Source organism: Hemitrygon akajei, chromosome 7 (assembly GCF_048418815.1).
Source record: "Hemitrygon akajei chromosome 7, sHemAka1.3, whole genome shotgun sequence".
Lineage (NCBI taxonomy): Eukaryota > Metazoa > Chordata > Chondrichthyes > Myliobatiformes > Dasyatidae > Hemitrygon > Hemitrygon akajei.
In genome coordinates, this window is record NC_133130.1 from 94299472 (window position 1) to 94320179 (window position 20708).

The 20708-nt window shown below is 37.9% G+C and overlaps 1 protein-coding gene across 1 annotated transcript in view; it reads right to left on the reverse strand.

Annotated features, from left to right (window-relative positions):
* Window positions 1–20708, reverse strand: part of adgb (androglobin) — a 219124-nt gene that overhangs the window by 116733 nt on the left and 81683 nt on the right. The window contains exons 17-20 of the mRNA XM_073051468.1: window positions 15616–15661; window positions 5510–5669; window positions 3166–3229; window positions 515–653 (exon numbers count right to left, since the gene is read on the reverse strand). Of these exons, the coding sequence (XP_072907569.1) occupies window positions 515–653; window positions 3166–3229; window positions 5510–5669; window positions 15616–15661 (409 nt within the window). The remainder of the gene's footprint in view (window positions 1–514; window positions 654–3165; window positions 3230–5509; window positions 5670–15615; window positions 15662–20708) is intronic.

Genomic DNA, 20708 nt, shown 5'->3' on the forward strand with positions numbered 1-20708 from the left:
CCTCTCTATCACCTCCTCACTCTCCCTGACCTTGAAGGCTGTATGGCATAGATTCAGTAGAATCATACTCGTGTAAAAAGAATTAAATTTATGGCAGCTTGAATTGCATTAAGAGACAATCTCGTTGAGGTACTTAAAATGATGAAAATATATGAATGGTCAGGCAAAGAGAAACCTTTTCATCTATTTGTGAATCTAATAGCAAGGAGGTATAATCTTAAATTTATAATATGCAATGTCAGAAACAGTAACTATAGTGGAAATTCGATCATTCTCCTAAAAAGTTGTTCAGTTTAGGTTAATAGGGAGATCCAAAAACTGTGATCATTTAATTTTTGTTAAGTGAAGGTAAGATATTAAGGATTAAAGAACCAAGTTGAGTAGATCAAGCTAAGAAGCAGAATATAATTTGATTAAATCATGGAACAAGTTCAACTAATTGAATGGTCTCCTCATGTTCCCAAAGTTTTACGAATGAATTCAACATTGAACAGAAATGGTTCCAGATACTAACCTTTCTCATTGCTTTCCTTGCTAAGGCTTTTCTCACAGCTGAGATCACCCCAGCGCACCAAGGCCGAGAAAGTAACCAGAATTTCTATGGGTTTGACTGCATCAACAAGTAGATAGAAAGGTCCGCGATCATCTGTAAGCTAAACCATCATTAATAAGTCAATTTTAGCAAGATACATAGGCTGCAGAATCAACAGAATGTGTTTAAAATATATTAATTCAACCCACGCACATATTAAACTAAGCTTATATCTGATATTATAGATACTGTAGTCATTAGAGTCTTCCACAGTGCACGAAGCAGGTCAACAGCAACAAAAAATAACTTGGATTTATTTAGCATATTTAACACAGTGAAGACTCCCAAGTTCTTCACAGCAATGATTTAACAATCAGCCACATAAGGAGATATTAGCAGAAGCAACCAAGCACTTGGTCAAAGAAATAGATATTAATAAGATCTAAAAATAGGGGAATGGGGTGTATGTAGGACATTCCAAGGATTTGAGGCTTTGATATATAATGCAAGAGATTGAATTAAGATGTGAAGGAATTGAAATGCATGTAGAAGAGGTGGGGTACAAGTTCATAATTAAATCAGGGATTTAGAACAGAAAGCAGACAAATCCTTCTTTCCAGCCAAAATGAAGTTGTAGGGTTAGGGAATGAAAACAAGAAACTGGCGGAGCAACAATCAAGAACCAAGATACTGAAGGAACTCAATGGGTCAGGCAGCACCTGTGAAGGGAAATAAACAGTCAACGGTTTGGGTTGAGACCCTTTACCTGGGTTGTGTAATACTTAATTTGAATGCCATGATGCTCTCCTGCGACTGCTTAAAGTAGATGATTACAAAGAAGGGATATGGGACAATTGACATGGTGAAGGTGCACGGGAGGAGGGCAACACAAAAGTTATTTCAGTAATCTTAACCAGTTTAGAATTCATGCTTCACCATGAGTGCTTTATATACCAGGATATAAAGTTAACCCACTACTTGCTAAATCAGGTCATATAGTTCTGCTCAAGCATTTATGCACATGAAATAAAATAAAACATGAGAAAAATTGTATTTTCTAGAGCATACTGTTATCAGTGTTGGTCTAGAGTTTGTGGTATGTAATAAGAAATCATTTATATTTGATTTCAAACTTATATCTAAATACTGTGATACTCTTAACAGCAAAGATTTTACTGTGTGGTAAATCCATGAAAAAAAGGAATATTTCAGCCACTGTATTTGGTTCTAGGCTATCAACTGAGAGGTATTGTAGATAAGACTTCTCAAATCTGGCTCTGCTGAGAATTCATTATCATTCTACATCTTCCACAGACAAGCCATGAATCTCACCAATGGCGTCATCACCGGCCCAGCCCCAGTACCAACGTTTTCAACGTCAATACTGTACTCCCCTTTCCACAGCTCCTCACTGAAGTGGAGTGAAACTAAAGGACAAATTGGAAACTTGTCCCCTTTGCTGTCACCACACCAAAACTAAGATCTCCCCAACTTCAATTTTCAGTTTACAATGTAAACTGATTGTGCACATAGGGAGATTGAGTTCCAAGTCATTGTTGACTCCTTCAATGAAATGTAGAAGAGATGAGCTTTATATTAAAACATCAGGAAGACTATGGTTCTCTATCAACTTTGCCTCTCTGCACAACATTACCCTTCAACAAATGGGATCCCCAACAAGATCATAGAGCACGAGGTAATCTCCATAACTTGGGGTCACCTCTCAAGGAAGAGTGATGTCATTAATGAAATTCCCCATCACCATCACCTCCAGTGATGACAAGCCTGAAGGCACAAGCCTTCAGCTGACTGAGGAAGATAGTGTAATGAGATCTCAAACCCAGTATGAACCCATGGTCTAATACATGCAGCAGTAACTTCAGCTCTTTTGTTTACTTTAGAGTCTTGACAACCTCTACAATCTACAATACTGTCTCCACAAAATTCAACAGCAAGTTGAGCAAACCAATGCCGTTACGCTCTCTGAGCCCGATATGCCCAGCAGTGAAGCACTGATCTCTCTCAAACAGCTTCAGTGACAGGTGACATTGTTCACACACCTGATCCCAGATTCCTGAAGCAAACACCTTACTCTGTGTTCTGTCAATCGCAACAAATTTCAAGGATAGAGAAAGCCTTTTGAAGTTGTTCTCAAGGTCTCCTTGAGGAAGTGTAATGCCTTCAAGGAAGCAGGGTAATGCCATAGGTGATCAGTACCAGAAAGATACTGAACACTGCATGACTCTATCTCTACCAACCCACCCACTCCAATAAGCATCACTTTATCCATGTGACAGTGGCTGAGACCTTGCATACAACATTTCCACCCCTTCAGAACCCATAGGTATGTAATGGAAGCAAGTTAACCTTGATCCTAGCAGACAGTCTGAAAAAGACAACAATATGAAAATATGTCTTAACATAATTTAACACCAGCTAAATACTAGTCAGAATAAATAATGTAATCTGACTAAAGAGATATCATTACAACCCAAAATCTATAACATTACGAAAGAAGACACCTTAAATTCAAATAGTTATGGAGGGTGAGGGAATATACATTACAAGAAATTTCCAAACAAAATTATAAATGCAAATACAAGCATTAAATACAGCCAATGCAATAATGTTACCTTGAAATTTGACTTGTCAAGTGTGTAAGTGTATTTGCTTGTGTTATGAAAAATGATCAAAGTTCTGAAATTAAATAAAAATGCAAAAAGATCAGTTTTTGAAGCTACATTCAAAACTGCATAATAGTTTAAGTATAAAATATAGGCTTTGATATTACTATTTGGGAGACTATTATTTTGTTCCCATCATTGTGTTTAGTAAGTGTTTTTCTTGTGATTTTGGTTACACATCCCTCACATCAGGTTTTATAGAATTTTCATTTTAGCTCTTTCTCATAAGTAAATCATAAATCTCTATAACTGGCAGAATATTATATGTAAGCATTTGTAATATCCCTGCTAATTCATTGCTGTAATTACTTTTACCCACAACAATGGTCATATTTTTCCAAATAAATGATAGGGACTGCTGTTCTGACAACAAGTCCTCTCTAGTGTAAATTCAAGGAATCAATCGCAAAGTGAACCTAAACCCCTTTTGTGGCATGTCAGCACTTCACTAATGTGCTCACTGCTGAGCCCAGCAGCTAAGCCAGATTTCTTATAGATTGGCTATCTATCAGCTCAATTTGGTACATTGAGTTTAAACTATCAGGCAGACTTATTTGACATGTATGCAACTAACATATAGGTATATTAAATAATTAAAAAGACTAAGAGAATGTTATCATTTATTGCTGGGGGATTGAGTTCTTCTTCAGATACATAGGGAACTGGTGAGTCTAATCTGGATTACTCTATACTGTATTGATCTCCTTATTCAAGCAGTAAGTTGGAAACAGTTTGAAGAAAGTTTAGAAAACTAATGCACAGGTTACTGTATATAATGAGGAAAGATTATCTTGAGTTAGTCAGAATTTGATTGAAACATGCAGGATTCTATGAAGTCATAACAGGTAAATGTGGAGAGGGTGCTTTCTCTTGTGAAAGAATCTAGAACTAGGAATCACCTAGTTCTAGTTCAAAAAATAAAACAAATCAATTAAGTGAATTTTTTTCTCTTAGAAGGTTAAAAATCTTTGGAAATTCTGTCCAAAGTGTAATGGAAACAGAATCTTTAAAAGTTTTTAGGCAGAGACAGATACATAGATAGACAATAGATATATGTTACAGATAAATAGACAATAGATGAAGGTGACAGGTTGTTGGGGCTTGCAGGCAACGTAGAGTTAGAATGCAGTCAGATCTTACTCAATGACAGGCCTCTGTTGCTCCTTATAAATTTCATTGTATGTTTGGATATCATTTGGGGTCACCAGGTTAACAGAAGAACGGACAACGGATACAACTTTAGCAGACATTTGGAGATGGCCATGTAAGGTCCTGTAATGGGTGGAAGCATATGCATAATTCACCAACTCAACTTGAATTAGGGTTTTCTTTAAGAGGCTATGTCTGACATGATGACATAATGATGCAAATGTCTACCAAGTTTTATGTTTTGTGTTTGGTTGACAACAAAGTTTGTTGCTATGGTTTCCCTTAAACTTAAAACACCTCAGCTGGTTTATTTATGAAAGCCTACATTGGTGACCCTAATGCTCTAGGACAATTCCAGAATTACTCAACATGTTGACCAATGCAGTTGCTTTCAAACCGTCGGCATTTTGGGAATTGGCCAAGGCCCACTTCACACTAAGAAATCTTTGCAGACGACCCCAGGTATTACCAAGCTTTTTGTTCTGCATTCGGCCGACAATAAAGTTTGTTGCTACTATTTCCCTTAAACTTAAAACACCTCTGCCACATACAGGAATGATGCTAAAGGAATGCAAAGCCAAGAAGCTGATAATGGATTCAACTGGACAAGAGGTGAGTTGTCCAGGATTGACTGATGATAGAAGTTTTAATCAGAAATTGTTTGTAAAAAGCAATAAAAAACTGTAGAACAAATATACGGAGGCTGGAGCAGGAACAAGGTGAAATGTGGAGATATAATCAACATTGTGCTCATCTTGCAATTTTGTTACCATGTGAATGACATGCCTTCCCAATAATCCAGGATTCCTGCTGGTGGACACATTATTGATGATGGCATCATAACAGCCAGGATGGGAAGCCTAAATGTTCATTATGTACATTTAAACCCAGTTGAAAGAATGCTTGGGCAAACAGATGTGTGCAGTATGTTAAATGTATCTACTTTTATAGGTGTCCCTCCAAAAGCTGAAACATTTAATGAATGTACATTGTAATATGTAGGCAAACAACGTGCTTAATGATGATTTGGGTGTGGATGTTGTGTTTCATTGGGATCCACATTACCTATATGAACTTGAGTAGGAAAATCAGATTTTATGTTGCAATTTCTATAAGAGGTTTAATGGATGAATGGTTGTCTTACTGGAAACACTTGCAAAAATCTTCAGAATTAATCCACTTTTCTTTGCAGAACTTCTTCTGATTGAAAGCGCCTGCAACATCAGAGCCAGTGTCCAAGTCCAACATCTGATTAGTTGGCTGTGACACCATCTGGTCAGGAAAATGTATTTTGAAAGTTTTATCTGAAAATACAGAAAGTGTTGTCATTAAGTTGACAGGGACTTACAGGAGTGCATACTCTGTTACCTCAGAGTGTGAATGATGAAATGCATTCCAAGGGAAGTCCATTTACTCTCAAGAGAAGCAAGAAATTAACATTAATTAATACATGTTCTCCCTAAGACTGCATGGATTTTCCTCCTGTATTACCACATCCTAAAAACATACTGCTGGTAGGTTAACTGGTAACTATAAGTTACACTATCCGGATGTGTGATAAGAAAATCAGAGTGGAATTAATGGGCATGTGAGAGAAAAGATGTACTCTTGATCTCCAAATTAACCTTGCGTGTGTGGTCCTTGTACTTCAATTGTCTACCTGCACTGCACTTTCTGTTTAATTGTAAGATTATATTCTGAGTTTTATTTTCATTTTGCCTACGTTGATGTCCTTATGTATGGAATGTATTCTTCATATCACTTCAGAATGAATGGCTACTGAGTATTCTCACCATCGTGATAGAAGTGAATGCAGCAGCCAAGTAGTCACAGTTATGTATGTGGGGTTTAGCTTATTTGTCATTCGAAAGTCACTTCCATCAAGCTTGGCGTATTTGAAATAAGCAGCAGCTCTTTCCCATGGATTGCCTCATTTGCCGCTGCACTGGTGTTCGGTTTCAGGCACCTCAAGGGTATAAGAGTAGCATTGTGCGGGAGGCTCGGTCTCTCTCCTTTAGTTCCCAGGACATGCTTCACACTGAGGTGCTGAAGAACTATTGGGAAAGCATGCTCTGGACTTAGGGGAGCCCATGTGCACTCATAGCTAAGTATCAGTTTGTCGTATATTTAGTTTTGTGGTCTATGTAACTTGGGGATTTAGCTGTTCGGTTGAATCTTTTACTGTTTGTAAATAAATGATTAATATGCTGATTCGTAATCAGTGTCTTCTGTCTCACTCACTAGACCCATGAACCTGCTTCCATGTTCCATTTTGGCATTGCAAGCAGGGTTTGGTTGAATGAGCGGAAGATGAATATCTTTAAGGGAGAGGACCATCCATCCCACTATATGAGCAATGCTGAGTCCCAGGGTGAACCGACAACAGTGCGGGATTTGAGAGCCTCACCAACCTACTGATGGATTGTGCGACACCTGTAGATTGGTCAGACCAGTTAGATCTCCCCAGGGTTGAAAGTGGATACCACATCGTCGATTCCCCAGGAGAAAGGACAGTCATCATAAGGCGCAAGCACAAGATGATCGTGGGCCTTAAGAATGAGGTGCGGGAACTAAATCAGCACTGTTCCACTATGGGGAAGATCTGCGGTTGGCCCAGATCTGGGCCGCAGAGCTAGCGTTAAGAATACGGAGACAGCCTGTTGACTAACAAAGCTGCCCAGAGGGCTAATTGCCAGCCGGATTCCGTTAAGGTCCAAGCCTTGATGCAGTGGTGTGATGATCCCACTGCGTGGATGGGGGATGGGGACGTCTGACTGGTTGGTGAAGATGAGGAAGAGAGGGTAGAGTGGGCTTCTAAGATTCTCCCTCAAAATAATTGCTCTTTCCCCTATGTACCTGAAACATTACGGGCCATGCTGGTGATCATGTGGTCCCATACCTCCTTTGGCGGACATCAACCCACGGCTTCCTCCTCCCCTCCTGGGAGGAGGATCAGGAATGGGTCAGGGTTTGGTATAATAGGCCCCTTCGAGAAAACAAAGATCACAGGGTAGTGCAGCTGCTGATATCTTGGATATGTGGTGCCTTACCTATACTATCCCAGTGCCCAGGATGAGCACCTGGTCTGCAGAGTAAGAGGGCTATTATAGAGGAAGGAAGGTTTTGGATGATAGCCTTTCCCAGCAGGGTACGGTCAGATTGTCCTGGGAACTGGTACCAATGGCCTTAAATTATTTGTTAGCTAACAAAGGCGGCACTTGTACTGTACACCTACATTCCTGACGAGTCGGGGAACATCACTCACCTGGGTGATCACATCTGAGAGTTGGTGGATAAGGTTAAGTGGGGGAAGGCTGATGGCCTTTTGGGGCTGCAAGGAGGCTGGAGGACTACTGTAATACACTGGGGAGTTTATAGTTCTGGGTATTGTACTTTTGTGTTTTATATGTAGTTTAGTGGGGTGTTTGAGAGGGTCATACTAGCCTGAGGGACGAATTATCATGGTGTCACATCTTTCAAGGGGTAGCTGTTATGTGGGGGTTAGTTTACTTGTTGGTTAAAAGCCGCTTTCATTGTGCGAGCTGTTTGAAGTATTCAGCACTTTTCCCTGCTGGTTGCCTTGTGTGCCACAGCAGCAGTGTCCAGGTGCAGGCACCTCTGGGAGATAAGAATAGCACGTGCAGGACACACAGTCTCCTTCCTTCTGTTCCCAGGATGCGCTTCACACTGAGATCACGACCAGTGCTGAAGAACCATTGAGAAAGCATGCCTCATGAAAACTAGAAGTGAATTTTATATACTCAGTGTTAAATCGGGCAGACTGTTAGCTAACCAACTGAAGACTGCTTCGGTTGAACGTCAAGTTATTAAGATTCGTAAACAGAATGGTGATTTGACAGTTAATCATGATGAGATAAACAAATCTTTTCAAGATTTTTATACCTCTCTCTATCACTCTGAATTTCCTCATGATCTCAATACCATGTATGATTTTTTTAGGGAAATTGAATTTTCTGAAACTATCACCTGAAGAACGTTTAACATTAGAAACTCCTATTACAGATGCAGAAATAAAAGGTGTTATTTCCTCAATGAATTCCAGAAAAACACCAGGTCCATATGGGTATACAGTTGAACTTGTCGTTCAAGTTGAACTTGTCCTGTTGTGCGAGGCCCCTTGGGTAAGAGTGACCATAATATGGTGGAATTCTTCATTAAGATGGAGAGTGACATAGTTAATTCAGAAACAAAGGTTCTGAACTTAAAGAAGGGTAACTTTGAAAGTATGAGACGTGAATTAGCTAAGATAGACTGGCAAATGATACTTAAAGGGTTGACGGTGGATATGCAATGGCAAGCATTTAAAGATCGCATGGCTGAACTACAACAATTGTTCATCCCAGTTTGGCAAAAGAATAAACCAGGGAAGGTAGTGCACCCGTGGCTGACAAGGGAAATTAGGGATAGTATCAAGTCCAAAGAAGAAACATATAAATTAGCAAAAAAAAAAGCGGCACACCTGAGGACTGGGAGAAATTCAGAGACCAGCAGAGGAGGACAAAGGGCTTAATTAGGAAAGGGAAAAAAGATTATGAGAGAAAGCTGGCAGGGAACATAAAAACTGACTGTAAAAGCTTTTATAGATACGTGAAAAGAAAAAGTCTGGTCAAGACAAATGTAGGTCCCTTACAGTCAGAAACAGGTGAATTGATCATAGGGAACAAAGACATAGCAGACCAATTGAATAACTACTTTGGTTCTGTCTTCACTAAGGAGGACATAAATAATCTTCCGGAAATAGTAAGAGATCGAGGGTCCAGTGAGATGGAGGAACTGAGGGAAATACATGTTAGTAGGGAAGTGGTGTTAGGTAAATTGAAGGGATTAAAGGCAGATAAATCCCCAGGGCCAGATGGTCTGCATCCCAGAGTGCTTAAGGAAGTAGCCCAAGAAATAGTGGATGCATTAGTGATAATTTTTCAAAACTCCTTAGATTCTGGATTAGTTCCTGAGGATTGGAGGGTGGCTAATATAACCCCAATTTTTAAAAAAAGAGGGACAGAGAAACCGGGGAATTATAGACCGGTTAGTCTGATATCGGTGGTGGGGAAAATGCTAGAGTTGGTTATCAAAGATGTGATAACAGCACATTTGGAAAGAGGTGAAATCATTGGACAAAGTCAGCATGGATTTGTGAAAGGAAAATCATGTCTGACGAATCTTATAGAATTTTTTGAAGATGTAACTAGTAGAGTGGATAGGGGAGAGCCAGTGGATGTGGTATATTTAGATTTTCAAAAGGCTTTTGACAAGGTCCTACACAGGAGATTAGTGTGCAAACTTAAAGCACACGGTATTGGGGGTATGGTATTGATGTGGATAGAGAATTGGTTGGCAGACAGGAAGCAAAGAGTGGGAGTAAACGGGACCTTTTCAGAATGGCAGGCAGTGACTAGTGGGGTACCGCAAGGCTCAGTGCTGGGACCCCAGTTGTTTACAATATATATTAATGATTTAGATGAGGGAATTAAATGCAGCATCTCCAAGTTTGCGGATGACACGAAGCTGGACGGCGGTGTTAGCTGTGAGGAGGATGCTAAGAGGATGCAGGGTGACTTGGATAGGTTAGGTGAGTGGGCAAATTCATGGCAGATGCAATTTAATGTGGATAAATGTGAGGTTATCCACTTTGGTTGCAAGAACAGGAAAACAGATTATTATCTGAACGGTGGCCGATTAAGAAAAGGGGAAGTGCAACGAGGCCTGGGTGTCATTGTACACCAGTCATTGAAGGTGGGCATGCAGGTACAGCAGGCGGTGAAAAAGGCAAATGGTATGTTGGCATTCATAGCAAAAGGATTTGAGTACAGGAGCAGGGAGGTTCTACTGCAGTTGTACAAGGCCTTGGTGAGACCACACCTAGAGTATTGTGTGCAGTTTTGGTCCCCTAATCTGAGGAAAAACATTCTTGCGATAGAGGGAGTACAAAGAAGGTTCACCAGATTGATTCCTGGGATGGCAGGACTTTCATATGAAGAAAGACTGGATCAACTAGGCTTATACTCACTGGAATTTAGAAGATTGTGGGGGGATCTTATTTAAACGTATAAAATTCTAAAGGGATTGGACAGGCTAGATGCAGGAAGATTGTTTCCGATGTTGGGGAAGTCCAGAACAAGGGGTCACAGTTTAAGGATAAAGGGGAAGCCTTTTAGGACCGAGATGAGGAAAAACTTCTTCACACAGAGAGTGGTGAATCAGTGGAATTTTCTGCCACAGGAAACAGATGAGGCCGGTTCATTGGCTATATTGAAGAGGAAGTTAGATATGGCCCTTGTGGCTAAAGGGATCAGGGAGTATGGAGAGAAAGCAGGTACAGGGTTCTGAGTTGGATGATCAGCCATGATCATACTGAATGGTGGTGCAGGCTTGAAGGGCCGAATGGCCTACTCCTGCACCTATTTTCTATGTTTTCTATGTTTTAACTTTTCAAGTTTTTTTCTTCTACTCTTTCTCCTTGGTTATGTCGGGTTTTTGAAGAAGCAATTAGATTAGGTAAATTATCACAATCATTTTATAGAGCTTCTATTTCTTTAATTTAAAAAAAGGATAAAGATCCTACTGATTGTGCATGCTATAGACCGATATCCCTGTTGAATGTAGATTCTAAGATCTTTTCCACGATACTGGTGACCAGGTTGGAGAAGGTATTACCTCAAGTTATCTCTGATGACCAAACTGGATTTATTAAAAACCGTTATTCAATTTTTAATATTAGGAGATTAATGAATATTGTTTATACTCCTTCACGTAGCACCCCAGAATGTGCCATTTCATAAGATGCTGAGAAAGCATTTGATAGAGTTGAATGGCCATATTTATTTACTGTGCTTGAGAAATTTAACTTTAGTCCGATATTTATATCTTGGATTAAATTGATATATCACACTCCAGTAGCCTTGGTTCTTACTAATAACCAAAGATCTCCCTTCTTTCGCTTATTTTGGGGTACCAGGCAAGGTTGTCCTCTTAGTCTATTACTATTCGATATTGCCCTGGAACCATTAGCATTTGCTATTCGAAAATCACCTAACATTTTTGGCATTACTCGTGGGATGGATATACATAAGTTATCATTATTTGCAGATGACTTGTTATTATACATTTCTAATCCTAAGAAATCCATTCCTGCAGTAATATCACTGTTGGCTCAGTTTAGTAATTTTTCTGATTACAAATTGAACCTTAATAAGAGTGAACTGTTTCCCCCTAAATATGCTGGTTCCTATTTATGGAAATGTACCTTTTAGATTAGTTATTGATCACTTTATATACTTAGGGGTTAAAATTACAAAAAAAAAAGGATTTATTTAAGGCTAATTTCTTACCTTTAATTGATCAGATTAAACATTTGTTTACTAAATGGTCACCACTGTCTCTGTCACTGATAGGTCGGATCAATGATATTAAGATGATTATTTTACCTAAATTTTTATATATATTTCAAGCGGTACCAATCTTTATTCCAAAATCCTTTTTTGATAATGTTGATTCAAAAATCTCTTCATATATGTATAGCAGAATAAAAATCCTAGGTTAGGTAAAAGATATTTACAGAAGTCTAAGAAGGAAGGTGGACTGGCATTGCCGAATTTTTGATTTTATTATTGGGCAATTAATACCCGATATTTGAAATGTTGGTTATGGGATTTGGATTTATCTTTTAGTCCTCATTGGGTAAATTTGGAAACCAAATCGGTACAAGGGTTTTCATTGGGTTCTATTTTAAGGACTTCTCTTCCCTTTTCTTTTTCTAAATTGCATAAACAAATTGACAATCCGATAGTTAAATACACTCTATGCATATGGTTTCAATTTCGGAAATTCTTTGGATTGCATCAATTTGTTTTAGCAATTCCTATTATATCTAATTTCTTTTTTCATCTCTCTATTATGGACCAAGCCTACTTAGCTTGGAAGACTAAAGGTATACTACGATTTTCTGATTTATTTTTGGATAATTGTTTCATGTCTTTTGAACAATTATCTAATAAATATAATTTGCCTACATCCCAATTTTTTAGATATTTACAGATTAGGAACTTTTTAAACACTGTACTTCCTACCTTTCCAAATCTGGATTCTATGGGTATTTTGGAGAAAATTTTAGAATTAAAACCTTTTAAGAAAGGTGTAATAGCAAATGTTTACAATATAATTATGAAAATACATTCAGAGGTTTCTTATAAAATTAAGACTGATTGGGAAAGGGAACTTAAGTTTACTATTCCTATTGAGAAATGGGAAAAAATTCTTCAATTAGTTAATTCATCCTTTATATGTTCCAAACATTTGTTGATACAGTTTAAAGTTGTGCACAGGGCTCATATGTCCAAGGATAAATTAGCTTGTTATTATTCCCATATAAATCCTATATGTGACAGATGTCATTCTGAGACAGCCTCACTAACTCATATGTTTTGGTCATGTCTGTCTTTGAAAAAATATTGGAACGGTATCTTCGATATTATTTCTACAGTATTGATTTACAACCTCACCCTATCACTGCAATTTTTGGTTTACCAATGATAGAGCCAATTCATTTATCTCCTTCAGCTTGTCGGATGATTGCATTTCTTACATTAATGGCTAAAAGATCTATTTTGTTGAATTGGAAAGAGGTTAATCCCCCTACCACATTTCATTGGTTTTCTCAAACTATGTTATGTTTAAATTTGGAAAAAATTAGAAGCGTCATTTATGATCCTTCTATTAAATTTGAAAAGACTTGGAGGCCATTCATTCAATATTTTCATATGATGTAATTTGACCTTTTTCCAAACCTATTTCTTTCTGTTTCTTTTCTCAGATATTATAAACAGCCCGTGTTTCTTTTCTTTCTCTTTTTTTTAGTTAGTGGTTAGCTTGATAGAGTAGTTTTTTTTGTTTGGGGTATATAATATTTTTCTTCTTTTTCTGTTTTTTTTTTCATATTGTTATACCTAGTTTTCTTGTCTTGTACACATTATATTTATTATAATGTATTTATATATTGCACATTATAATTATGTATCAATATTTGTTATCTTAATATGTTGATATTAATAAAAAGATGGAAAAAGAAAGGAAAGCATGCCTCGGACTTAGGGGAGCCCATGCGCACTCTTAGTTAAGTATTTGTTTGTTGAATATTTAGTTTTGTAGTCTGTGTAACTCGGGGGGGGGGGTGGATGCTTAGTTGAATCTTTTACTGTTTGTAAATAAATGCTTAGTGTGCTCATTCATAATGAGTCTTCTGTCTCATTCATAAAATCCGTGTACCTACTTTCACATTACAGTCTTACAGTCACCAAAGTAGAAAAGAGCTGTATGAGTAATTGATGTTTATTTTCATTAGTACAAAATATGGTTTCAGTCAGCTTCACACAAATATTGTTTGTTTCTTAGAACTCTTGGAATTGCCCAATAGTAATATGCATCAATGATTAAAATAAACAACACAAAATTGTTACATGATCACAGTCACAGAAGATATAATTTGTGAATTTAATAAGGAAAAAATTAGTGCTATGGTAAGCACAGAATCTTAACTGAGGTGGTTCAAATATAAAGGTAGGGGAAAGATGGCATAGATTTTTCTCAAGGACTTATAGAGGCTTTTATACACAGGAAACAAAAGCCCAGTCAGAATTTGTATTCAGCTAAGGCTATTGAACACAATGTTCTCACCTGTATACAGCCAAGACTTTTTCTAGTCCTAGACAACAGTGAATGAGCCTGGGATTAGGTCATGACATATTTATGAATGATTAATGAGAAAGCCTAGTTGACAATGAGTGAATATTAATCTAAAAGGTGATCATAATTTGTCAAGTTAGATTTCAAAAGGAGAAAGGTAAGATGGTGACTGTTTCTTGATTTAGATAGAACTGACACATTTTGAAAAGAGAGACACTATTTATGGTACTGTAAATTGGGAAATTCTTTCAATGGTTAAAATAGCAGAAGATCAATGGCTGGGGTATGGAAAAGAATTTAATGCAATGTATAGCTTATATCTCTAAAGGGCAGAATTCTACTTGCCAAAAGGGTAAAAATCTTTCTGGGGAACACTACAATTTATGGGTTCCTGTAAACTAAAAGAAAAGGCATCAGGAGCAGAAACTTTCATAGGTTCACGTGCCTGGGAAATGGACAGAACACAAAATGAATGCAGAAAGAAAGAAACCGGGAAGGGAAATCATAATAAACCAAAAACTTTACAATTATGTGAGAAAGAAGGTGATTAGGATTATTATGAGGATTATTTGAAAATCAAGTAATGATGATTTCAAAATGAAAACATAACAACATTAATTAAAGGAAATTATGACAGAAATCTCAAAAGCAGTATTATTATAATTAAATACAGGGCACATCTAAATTATTGTTCAAGCTAACAAAAAGATAAGTTAAAGTTGTTTCACTCCGACATACCTCCAGGATCAGATAGATGGATAGCTAGATAGATACTTTATTGATCCCAAAGGAAATTACCATATCACATTAGCATTACGAATGCACAGATATACAAATAAACAAACATTAGAAGAGAAGAAAGAAAGAATTTTAAAATGGTTTCTCTAACAGGAATTTTAAATGAAGAAGATTGCCAAGGCTCTTAACCATGTATAACCTTTAAAAGTTCACCTAATTCAGAAATTGCTAATTGAGAATGGTAAGAATGGTAAGAAAATGAAACCAGTAAATTATAGATTAGTTCTGGAATTTAAGAGATTACTGATATTCATAATTAAAGTTAGAGTTAAAATCAGATTGCCAGAGCATTACTATTTGAAGTAATTGGAGAAAATAGGATAATGATTAATTGCAAAGGAATCATTATAAGGGTGAATAGTCATAGCAAAGAGCTAGAATAAAGTCCCTCTATGCTAGAGATTTACTACTTAATGAGTATGTGTGAGTGAGGAAGATATGTCATGTACTTTCTCTGCTGGTCTGATAGTTTACTGAATAATTTTTATTCTTTCCAGAAATATCATGGTAGAAATGGAACCTAAAAGTTAAAGGTATCAATGATAGGTCTGGGAGAAGAGTTATCGAAAATGCAGAGAAATCCATTGTTTTTGTTCTGTGCCTAAGGATATCAAGCACCTCCTCCTTGAGAATATCACATCTTGTAAGTAGCTGGTTTGGTGGGTTACTTTACAATTGCATAATTATTCATGCATATTTCTAAATTCCATATTTACATTCAGTGTTGCGAAGGAAGCAAATTTTATAACTCACCTTCAGTTAAACTCTGCAGTTGCTGCCGAACATTCCAATTTTCCTCCTGGTAAACAAAAATAGAATCATGCTCAACAAGGATGATACAGTATGACAAATCTAAAAGTCTGTGCAGTTTACTGATGCACCAATTTTCCACCTAGTGTTGGTAGTTTGTGAGTCCCCTGTCTTTTCTTTCATTGTGGAACTTCAACTTTTCACATCAGGAAGTTCCAGCCTTTGGCCTTATCAGAATCAGAATCAAGTTTATTATTACCAGCATGTGACATGAAATTTGTTAACTTAGCAGCAGCAGTTCAATGCAATACATGATCTAGCAGAGAGAAAAAAAATAAAACATAATAATAATAAATAAACATGTAAATCAATTGCATATGTTGAATAGATTTTTAAAAACGTGCAAAAACAGAAATACTGTATATTAAAAAAAAGTGAGGAGGTGCCCAAAGATTCCATGTTCATTTAGGAATCAGATGTCAGAGGGGAAGAAGCTGTTCCTGAATCACTGAGTGTGTGCCTTCAGGCTTCTGTACCTCCTACCTGATGGTAACAGTGAGAAAAGGGCATACCCTGGGTACTGGAGGTCCTTAATAATAGACGCTGCCTTTCTGAGACACTGCTCCCTAACGATGTTCTAGGTACTTTGTAGGCTGGTACCCAAGATGGAGCTAACTAGATTTACAACCTTCTGCAGCTTCTTACAGTCCTGTGAAGTAGTCCCTCCATATCAGACAGTGATGCAGCCTGTTAGAATGCTCTCCACAGCACAACTATAGAAGTTTTTGAGTGTATTTGTTGACATGCCAAATCTCTTCAAACTCCTAATAAGGTATAGCCGCTGTCTTGCCTTCTTTATATCTATATTGATAAGTTGGGACCAGGTTAAATCCTCAAGAGATCTTGACACCCAGGAACTTGGAGCTGCTCACTCTCTCCACTTCTGATCCCTCTGTGAGGATTGGTATGTGTTCTTTTGTCTTACCCTTCCTGAAGTCTACAATCAGCTCTTTCGTCTTACTGATGTTGAGTGCCAGGTTGTTGCTGCAGCACCACTCCACTAGTTGGCATATCTCACCCTTGTACGCCTCTTGACGCCACTTGAGATTCTGCCAACAATGGTTGTATCATCAGCAAATTTATATATGGTATTTGAGCTATGCCTAGCCACACAGTCATGTGTACATAGAGAGCAGAGCAGTGGGCTAAGCACACACCCTTGAGGTGCGCCAGTGTTGATTGTCAGCAAGGAGGATATGTTATCACCAATCCGCACAGACTGTGGTCTTCCAGTTAGGAAGGCGAGGATCCATTTTCAGAGGGAGGTACAGAGGCCCAGGTTCTGCAACTTCTCAATCAGGATTGTGGAAATGATTATATTAAATGCTGAGCTATAGTCGATGAACAGCATCCTAACGTAGGTGTTTCTGTTGTCTAGGTGGCCTAAAGCCATGTGGAGAGCCATTGAGATTGTGTCTGCCATTGACCTATTGTGGCGATAGTCAAATTGCAATGGGTCCAGATCCTTGCTGATGCAGGAGTTTAGTCTAGTTATAACCAACCTCTCAAAGCATAGGTGGTCGATATCACAATATTACTGAAGGAGGTAAATATTTTATTTCCTATATTGCTGTAGATGCTAAATGAAGTGGGATTGGGAGCACTGAGAAGGATGTGAAGTTGCTTCATGAGGGATAAAGACCAGTGAGTGGCAGATAGAATATAATGTGAGGACATCAATATTATGTGGATATCCTCATTAGTAACCAATCCTTATTGAACTTAGCACCCAATTGTGTTAAACTTAAATAAAGGGTATTTACAAAAAACAAAGAGGAGGGAGATGACTAAAGTGACTAGATAAATAGATTAGTCGACTATGTAATAGAGAAGTAGTGGCATAAACTTAAAGAGATAGATTAATGGCTCTCAACAATAAGAAAATAAATTGACCTGAAAAATTCTGATTTTAAAGCCGAGAGGAGGCTGGATTAAAACAACCATAGTTAACCAATGGGGTTAAAGAGGATATTAAGACAAAAGGTATAAGGAGCAAAATTTATTTGTTGGCTTGAAGATTGGGATAATTTCAGAATTCAGCAAATGAGGAATAAATAAAATAATCAATGAGGAAAAATAATTTTTAAGGTTTAAAAAACTAAAACAAGCAAGAAATGGGAAAAATGGCAATGAGAGCTTGGTTAAGAACAGAAAAAGAGAGGGGTGAAAATGAGCATCGGACCCTGTAACAGTGAGGCTGGGGAAATGGCAGAAGAATTTAACAAATATTTTACTTCAGTTTTTATGGTAATCAATATTTCAAAAAATTCAATAATACATCATAAGCATAATTAGAGTCTAATATAGGGCTAAGGTCTGTTTCCAAAAATAAGTGGTTACAGAAATAATGAATGAATTGGTGTAATCAACCAAAAATCCTTAGATTTGAAACAGGCATTGAAAGATTGGAAATATGCTAATGTGATGTCTTATTCACAAATATCTGGAGGCGATAAGTAGGTAATTACGGACCGTGTAGTGATTGGAAGAACATTCAGACCAATTATAGAGGTGATAGCAGAATATTTTAAGTGCATAATTTGGTCAGTCAGGGTCAGTATGGCTTCGTGAAGAGGAGATTGTGTCTTACAAATTCAATAGAGTCATTTGAGGAGATGTCAGCCAGAGTACATGGGGAAGCTGATAGATGTACTGTATCTGGATTTTCGTAAGGTTCTTGTCAAGTTGCCACAAAAAAGGTTACATTACAAAATAGCATGGGCAAAGGATCAGCTAACTATGAGGAAGTATTGATATGAGATAAGGAAGTCAGTTTCAGGTGTGTGACTTGTAACCAGTAGAATGCTGCAGGGATCAGTGTTAAGAGTGCAGATGTTGGCAATTTATATTAATGACTTAGATGAGTGAAGAATGTACCACATCTATACCAGTTCATAGGTAATATCTTGAATTGGGAAGAGACTAATTTTGATATCATTGGTCAGGAATTTGCAAAGCTTGAGTGAGAAAGGTTGTTAGTTGGTCAGAGGACATCTGGGGAATGGAAGGCTTTCAAAAGTGAGATAGAAAGAGTTAGGAGCTAGCATGTTTCTATTAGAGTGAAGGGTAAAGGTTGGCAGGGTTAGAGACTCTGGTTGACAAGGGATATTCAGGTTCTGATCAGGAAATTGAAGGAAACATATTCAAGTTTTGGCATAAATACAAGAGAATTCACAGATTCTGGGAAATCAGAACAAAATGTTAGAGGAACTCAGCAAGTCAGGCAGCATTTACAGGAGGTTGGGTGGGGGGAAAGAAGGAATAAACAGTCTATGTTTTGGGCTGAAACTCTGCATCAGGACTGGAAAAGAAGGGATAAGAAGCCAAAATAAGAAGGTTGGGAGGGCAACCTTGTAGATCATAGGTGAAACTGGGTGAGGGGAAAGTGGATGGTGGGTATGTGTGTAGGGGAAGGGGGCTGTAGGTGGTAGTTGGGAAAGGTAAAGGGCTGAAGAAGAAGGAATCTGATAGGAGAACAGGCAAGTTTAGGCAGCTGGGATCAAGCAATTGCCTTGTGGAATATAAGGGATGTATGAGTACTGTACATTTATGAAGGAAATCAGAGAACAGAAGAGGAAATGTAATATAGCTGGCAGATAAGATGAAGGAAAATCTCAGAAGATTCTCTAAGTATTGTATATTAAAAGTAAAAAGGTAGTTAGGGAATACAGGTGCCTTTAGCAATTAGTGTGGTTAATTAATTAAGGCTACAGTCTTAAGTGAATATTTCTCATCTATATTTTTCATGGAGTGAAACATGGACACAGGTGTTATCTGGAAAGGGACCAGAGATATTCTGAAACATATTGACATTATGGAAGCGGCATTAGCGGCCTTGAAACACATAAAGGTAGAAAATCTCAGGCATATCCTTAGATGTTGAAGGAAGTAATAGATGGAATTGCTGGGGACCAGGCAGAGACTTTTGTATTTTTATTGGCCATTGCTAATGTTATGCTCTTATTTAAGAAGACTATCAGGGATAAGCCAGGGAATTACAGTCCAGTTATTGGAAGGGATTCTGAGAGATGGGATGTATTTGCATTAGGAATACAAGGGCTAATTAAGGATAGTCAACATGACTTGTACATGGCTTTGTGCATGGGAAATCATGTTGCACAAATGTATTGGAGATATTGACTACCACATCTTCCTAGTAATTAACTATCTGTGCTTCCAAAAAATTGCAACTTGTCCCCATTCTTTTCCTTTCTTTCTCTTTCTCATTTCAAATTACTGACCTTTCCTCCATGAATCTTCTTATTACAGTATCTCACCCCTCTCACCTTCCAGGCGGCAATTGTCTCCAACAGAAGATGCAGTCAAAGGTTGTAACTTGGCTCGGGTCCAATGGGATACCTCACTCAGAAAAGGCCTTACTTGTGACATGAAAGATTTCAGTACCATCCATAAAGATCACAGTACTTGCTGCACTGCTGGACACCCATGTTGAGTAAGGATAAGCAACTAGATATGCCATATCAAGTTTTCACATTACAATGAGGACATATTTCTGTATTCAACAAAAAGTAGTTGAATGGAAAAGCCTACAAGAAGTAGTGGATAAGGCCTAGTACATCACTGGTAGAGCCCTCTCCACCACTGAGCACATCTACAAGGAGCGCTGTTGCAGGAAATCAGCATCCATCATCAAGGACCCCCACCATCCAGGCCATGATCTCTTCTCACTGCTGCCATCAGGGAAAAGGTACAGGAGCATTAGGACCCACACCAGCAGATTCAGGAACAGTTATTACCCCTTAACCATCCGGCTCCAGACCAGAGGTGATAACTTCACTCAGTTTCACTGTACTGTTCCCACAACCTCTGGACTCACTTTCAAGGACTACTCATCTCATATTTTTGATATTAATTGCTAATTAATTTATTATTACTATTATTATTATTATTTCCTTCTTTTTGTATTTGCACAGGTTGTTGTCTATTGCACACTGGTTGAACGCCCAGCTTGGTGAGGTCTTTCATTGATTCTATTGTGTTCTTGTATCTACTGTGAATGCCTGCAAGAAAATAAA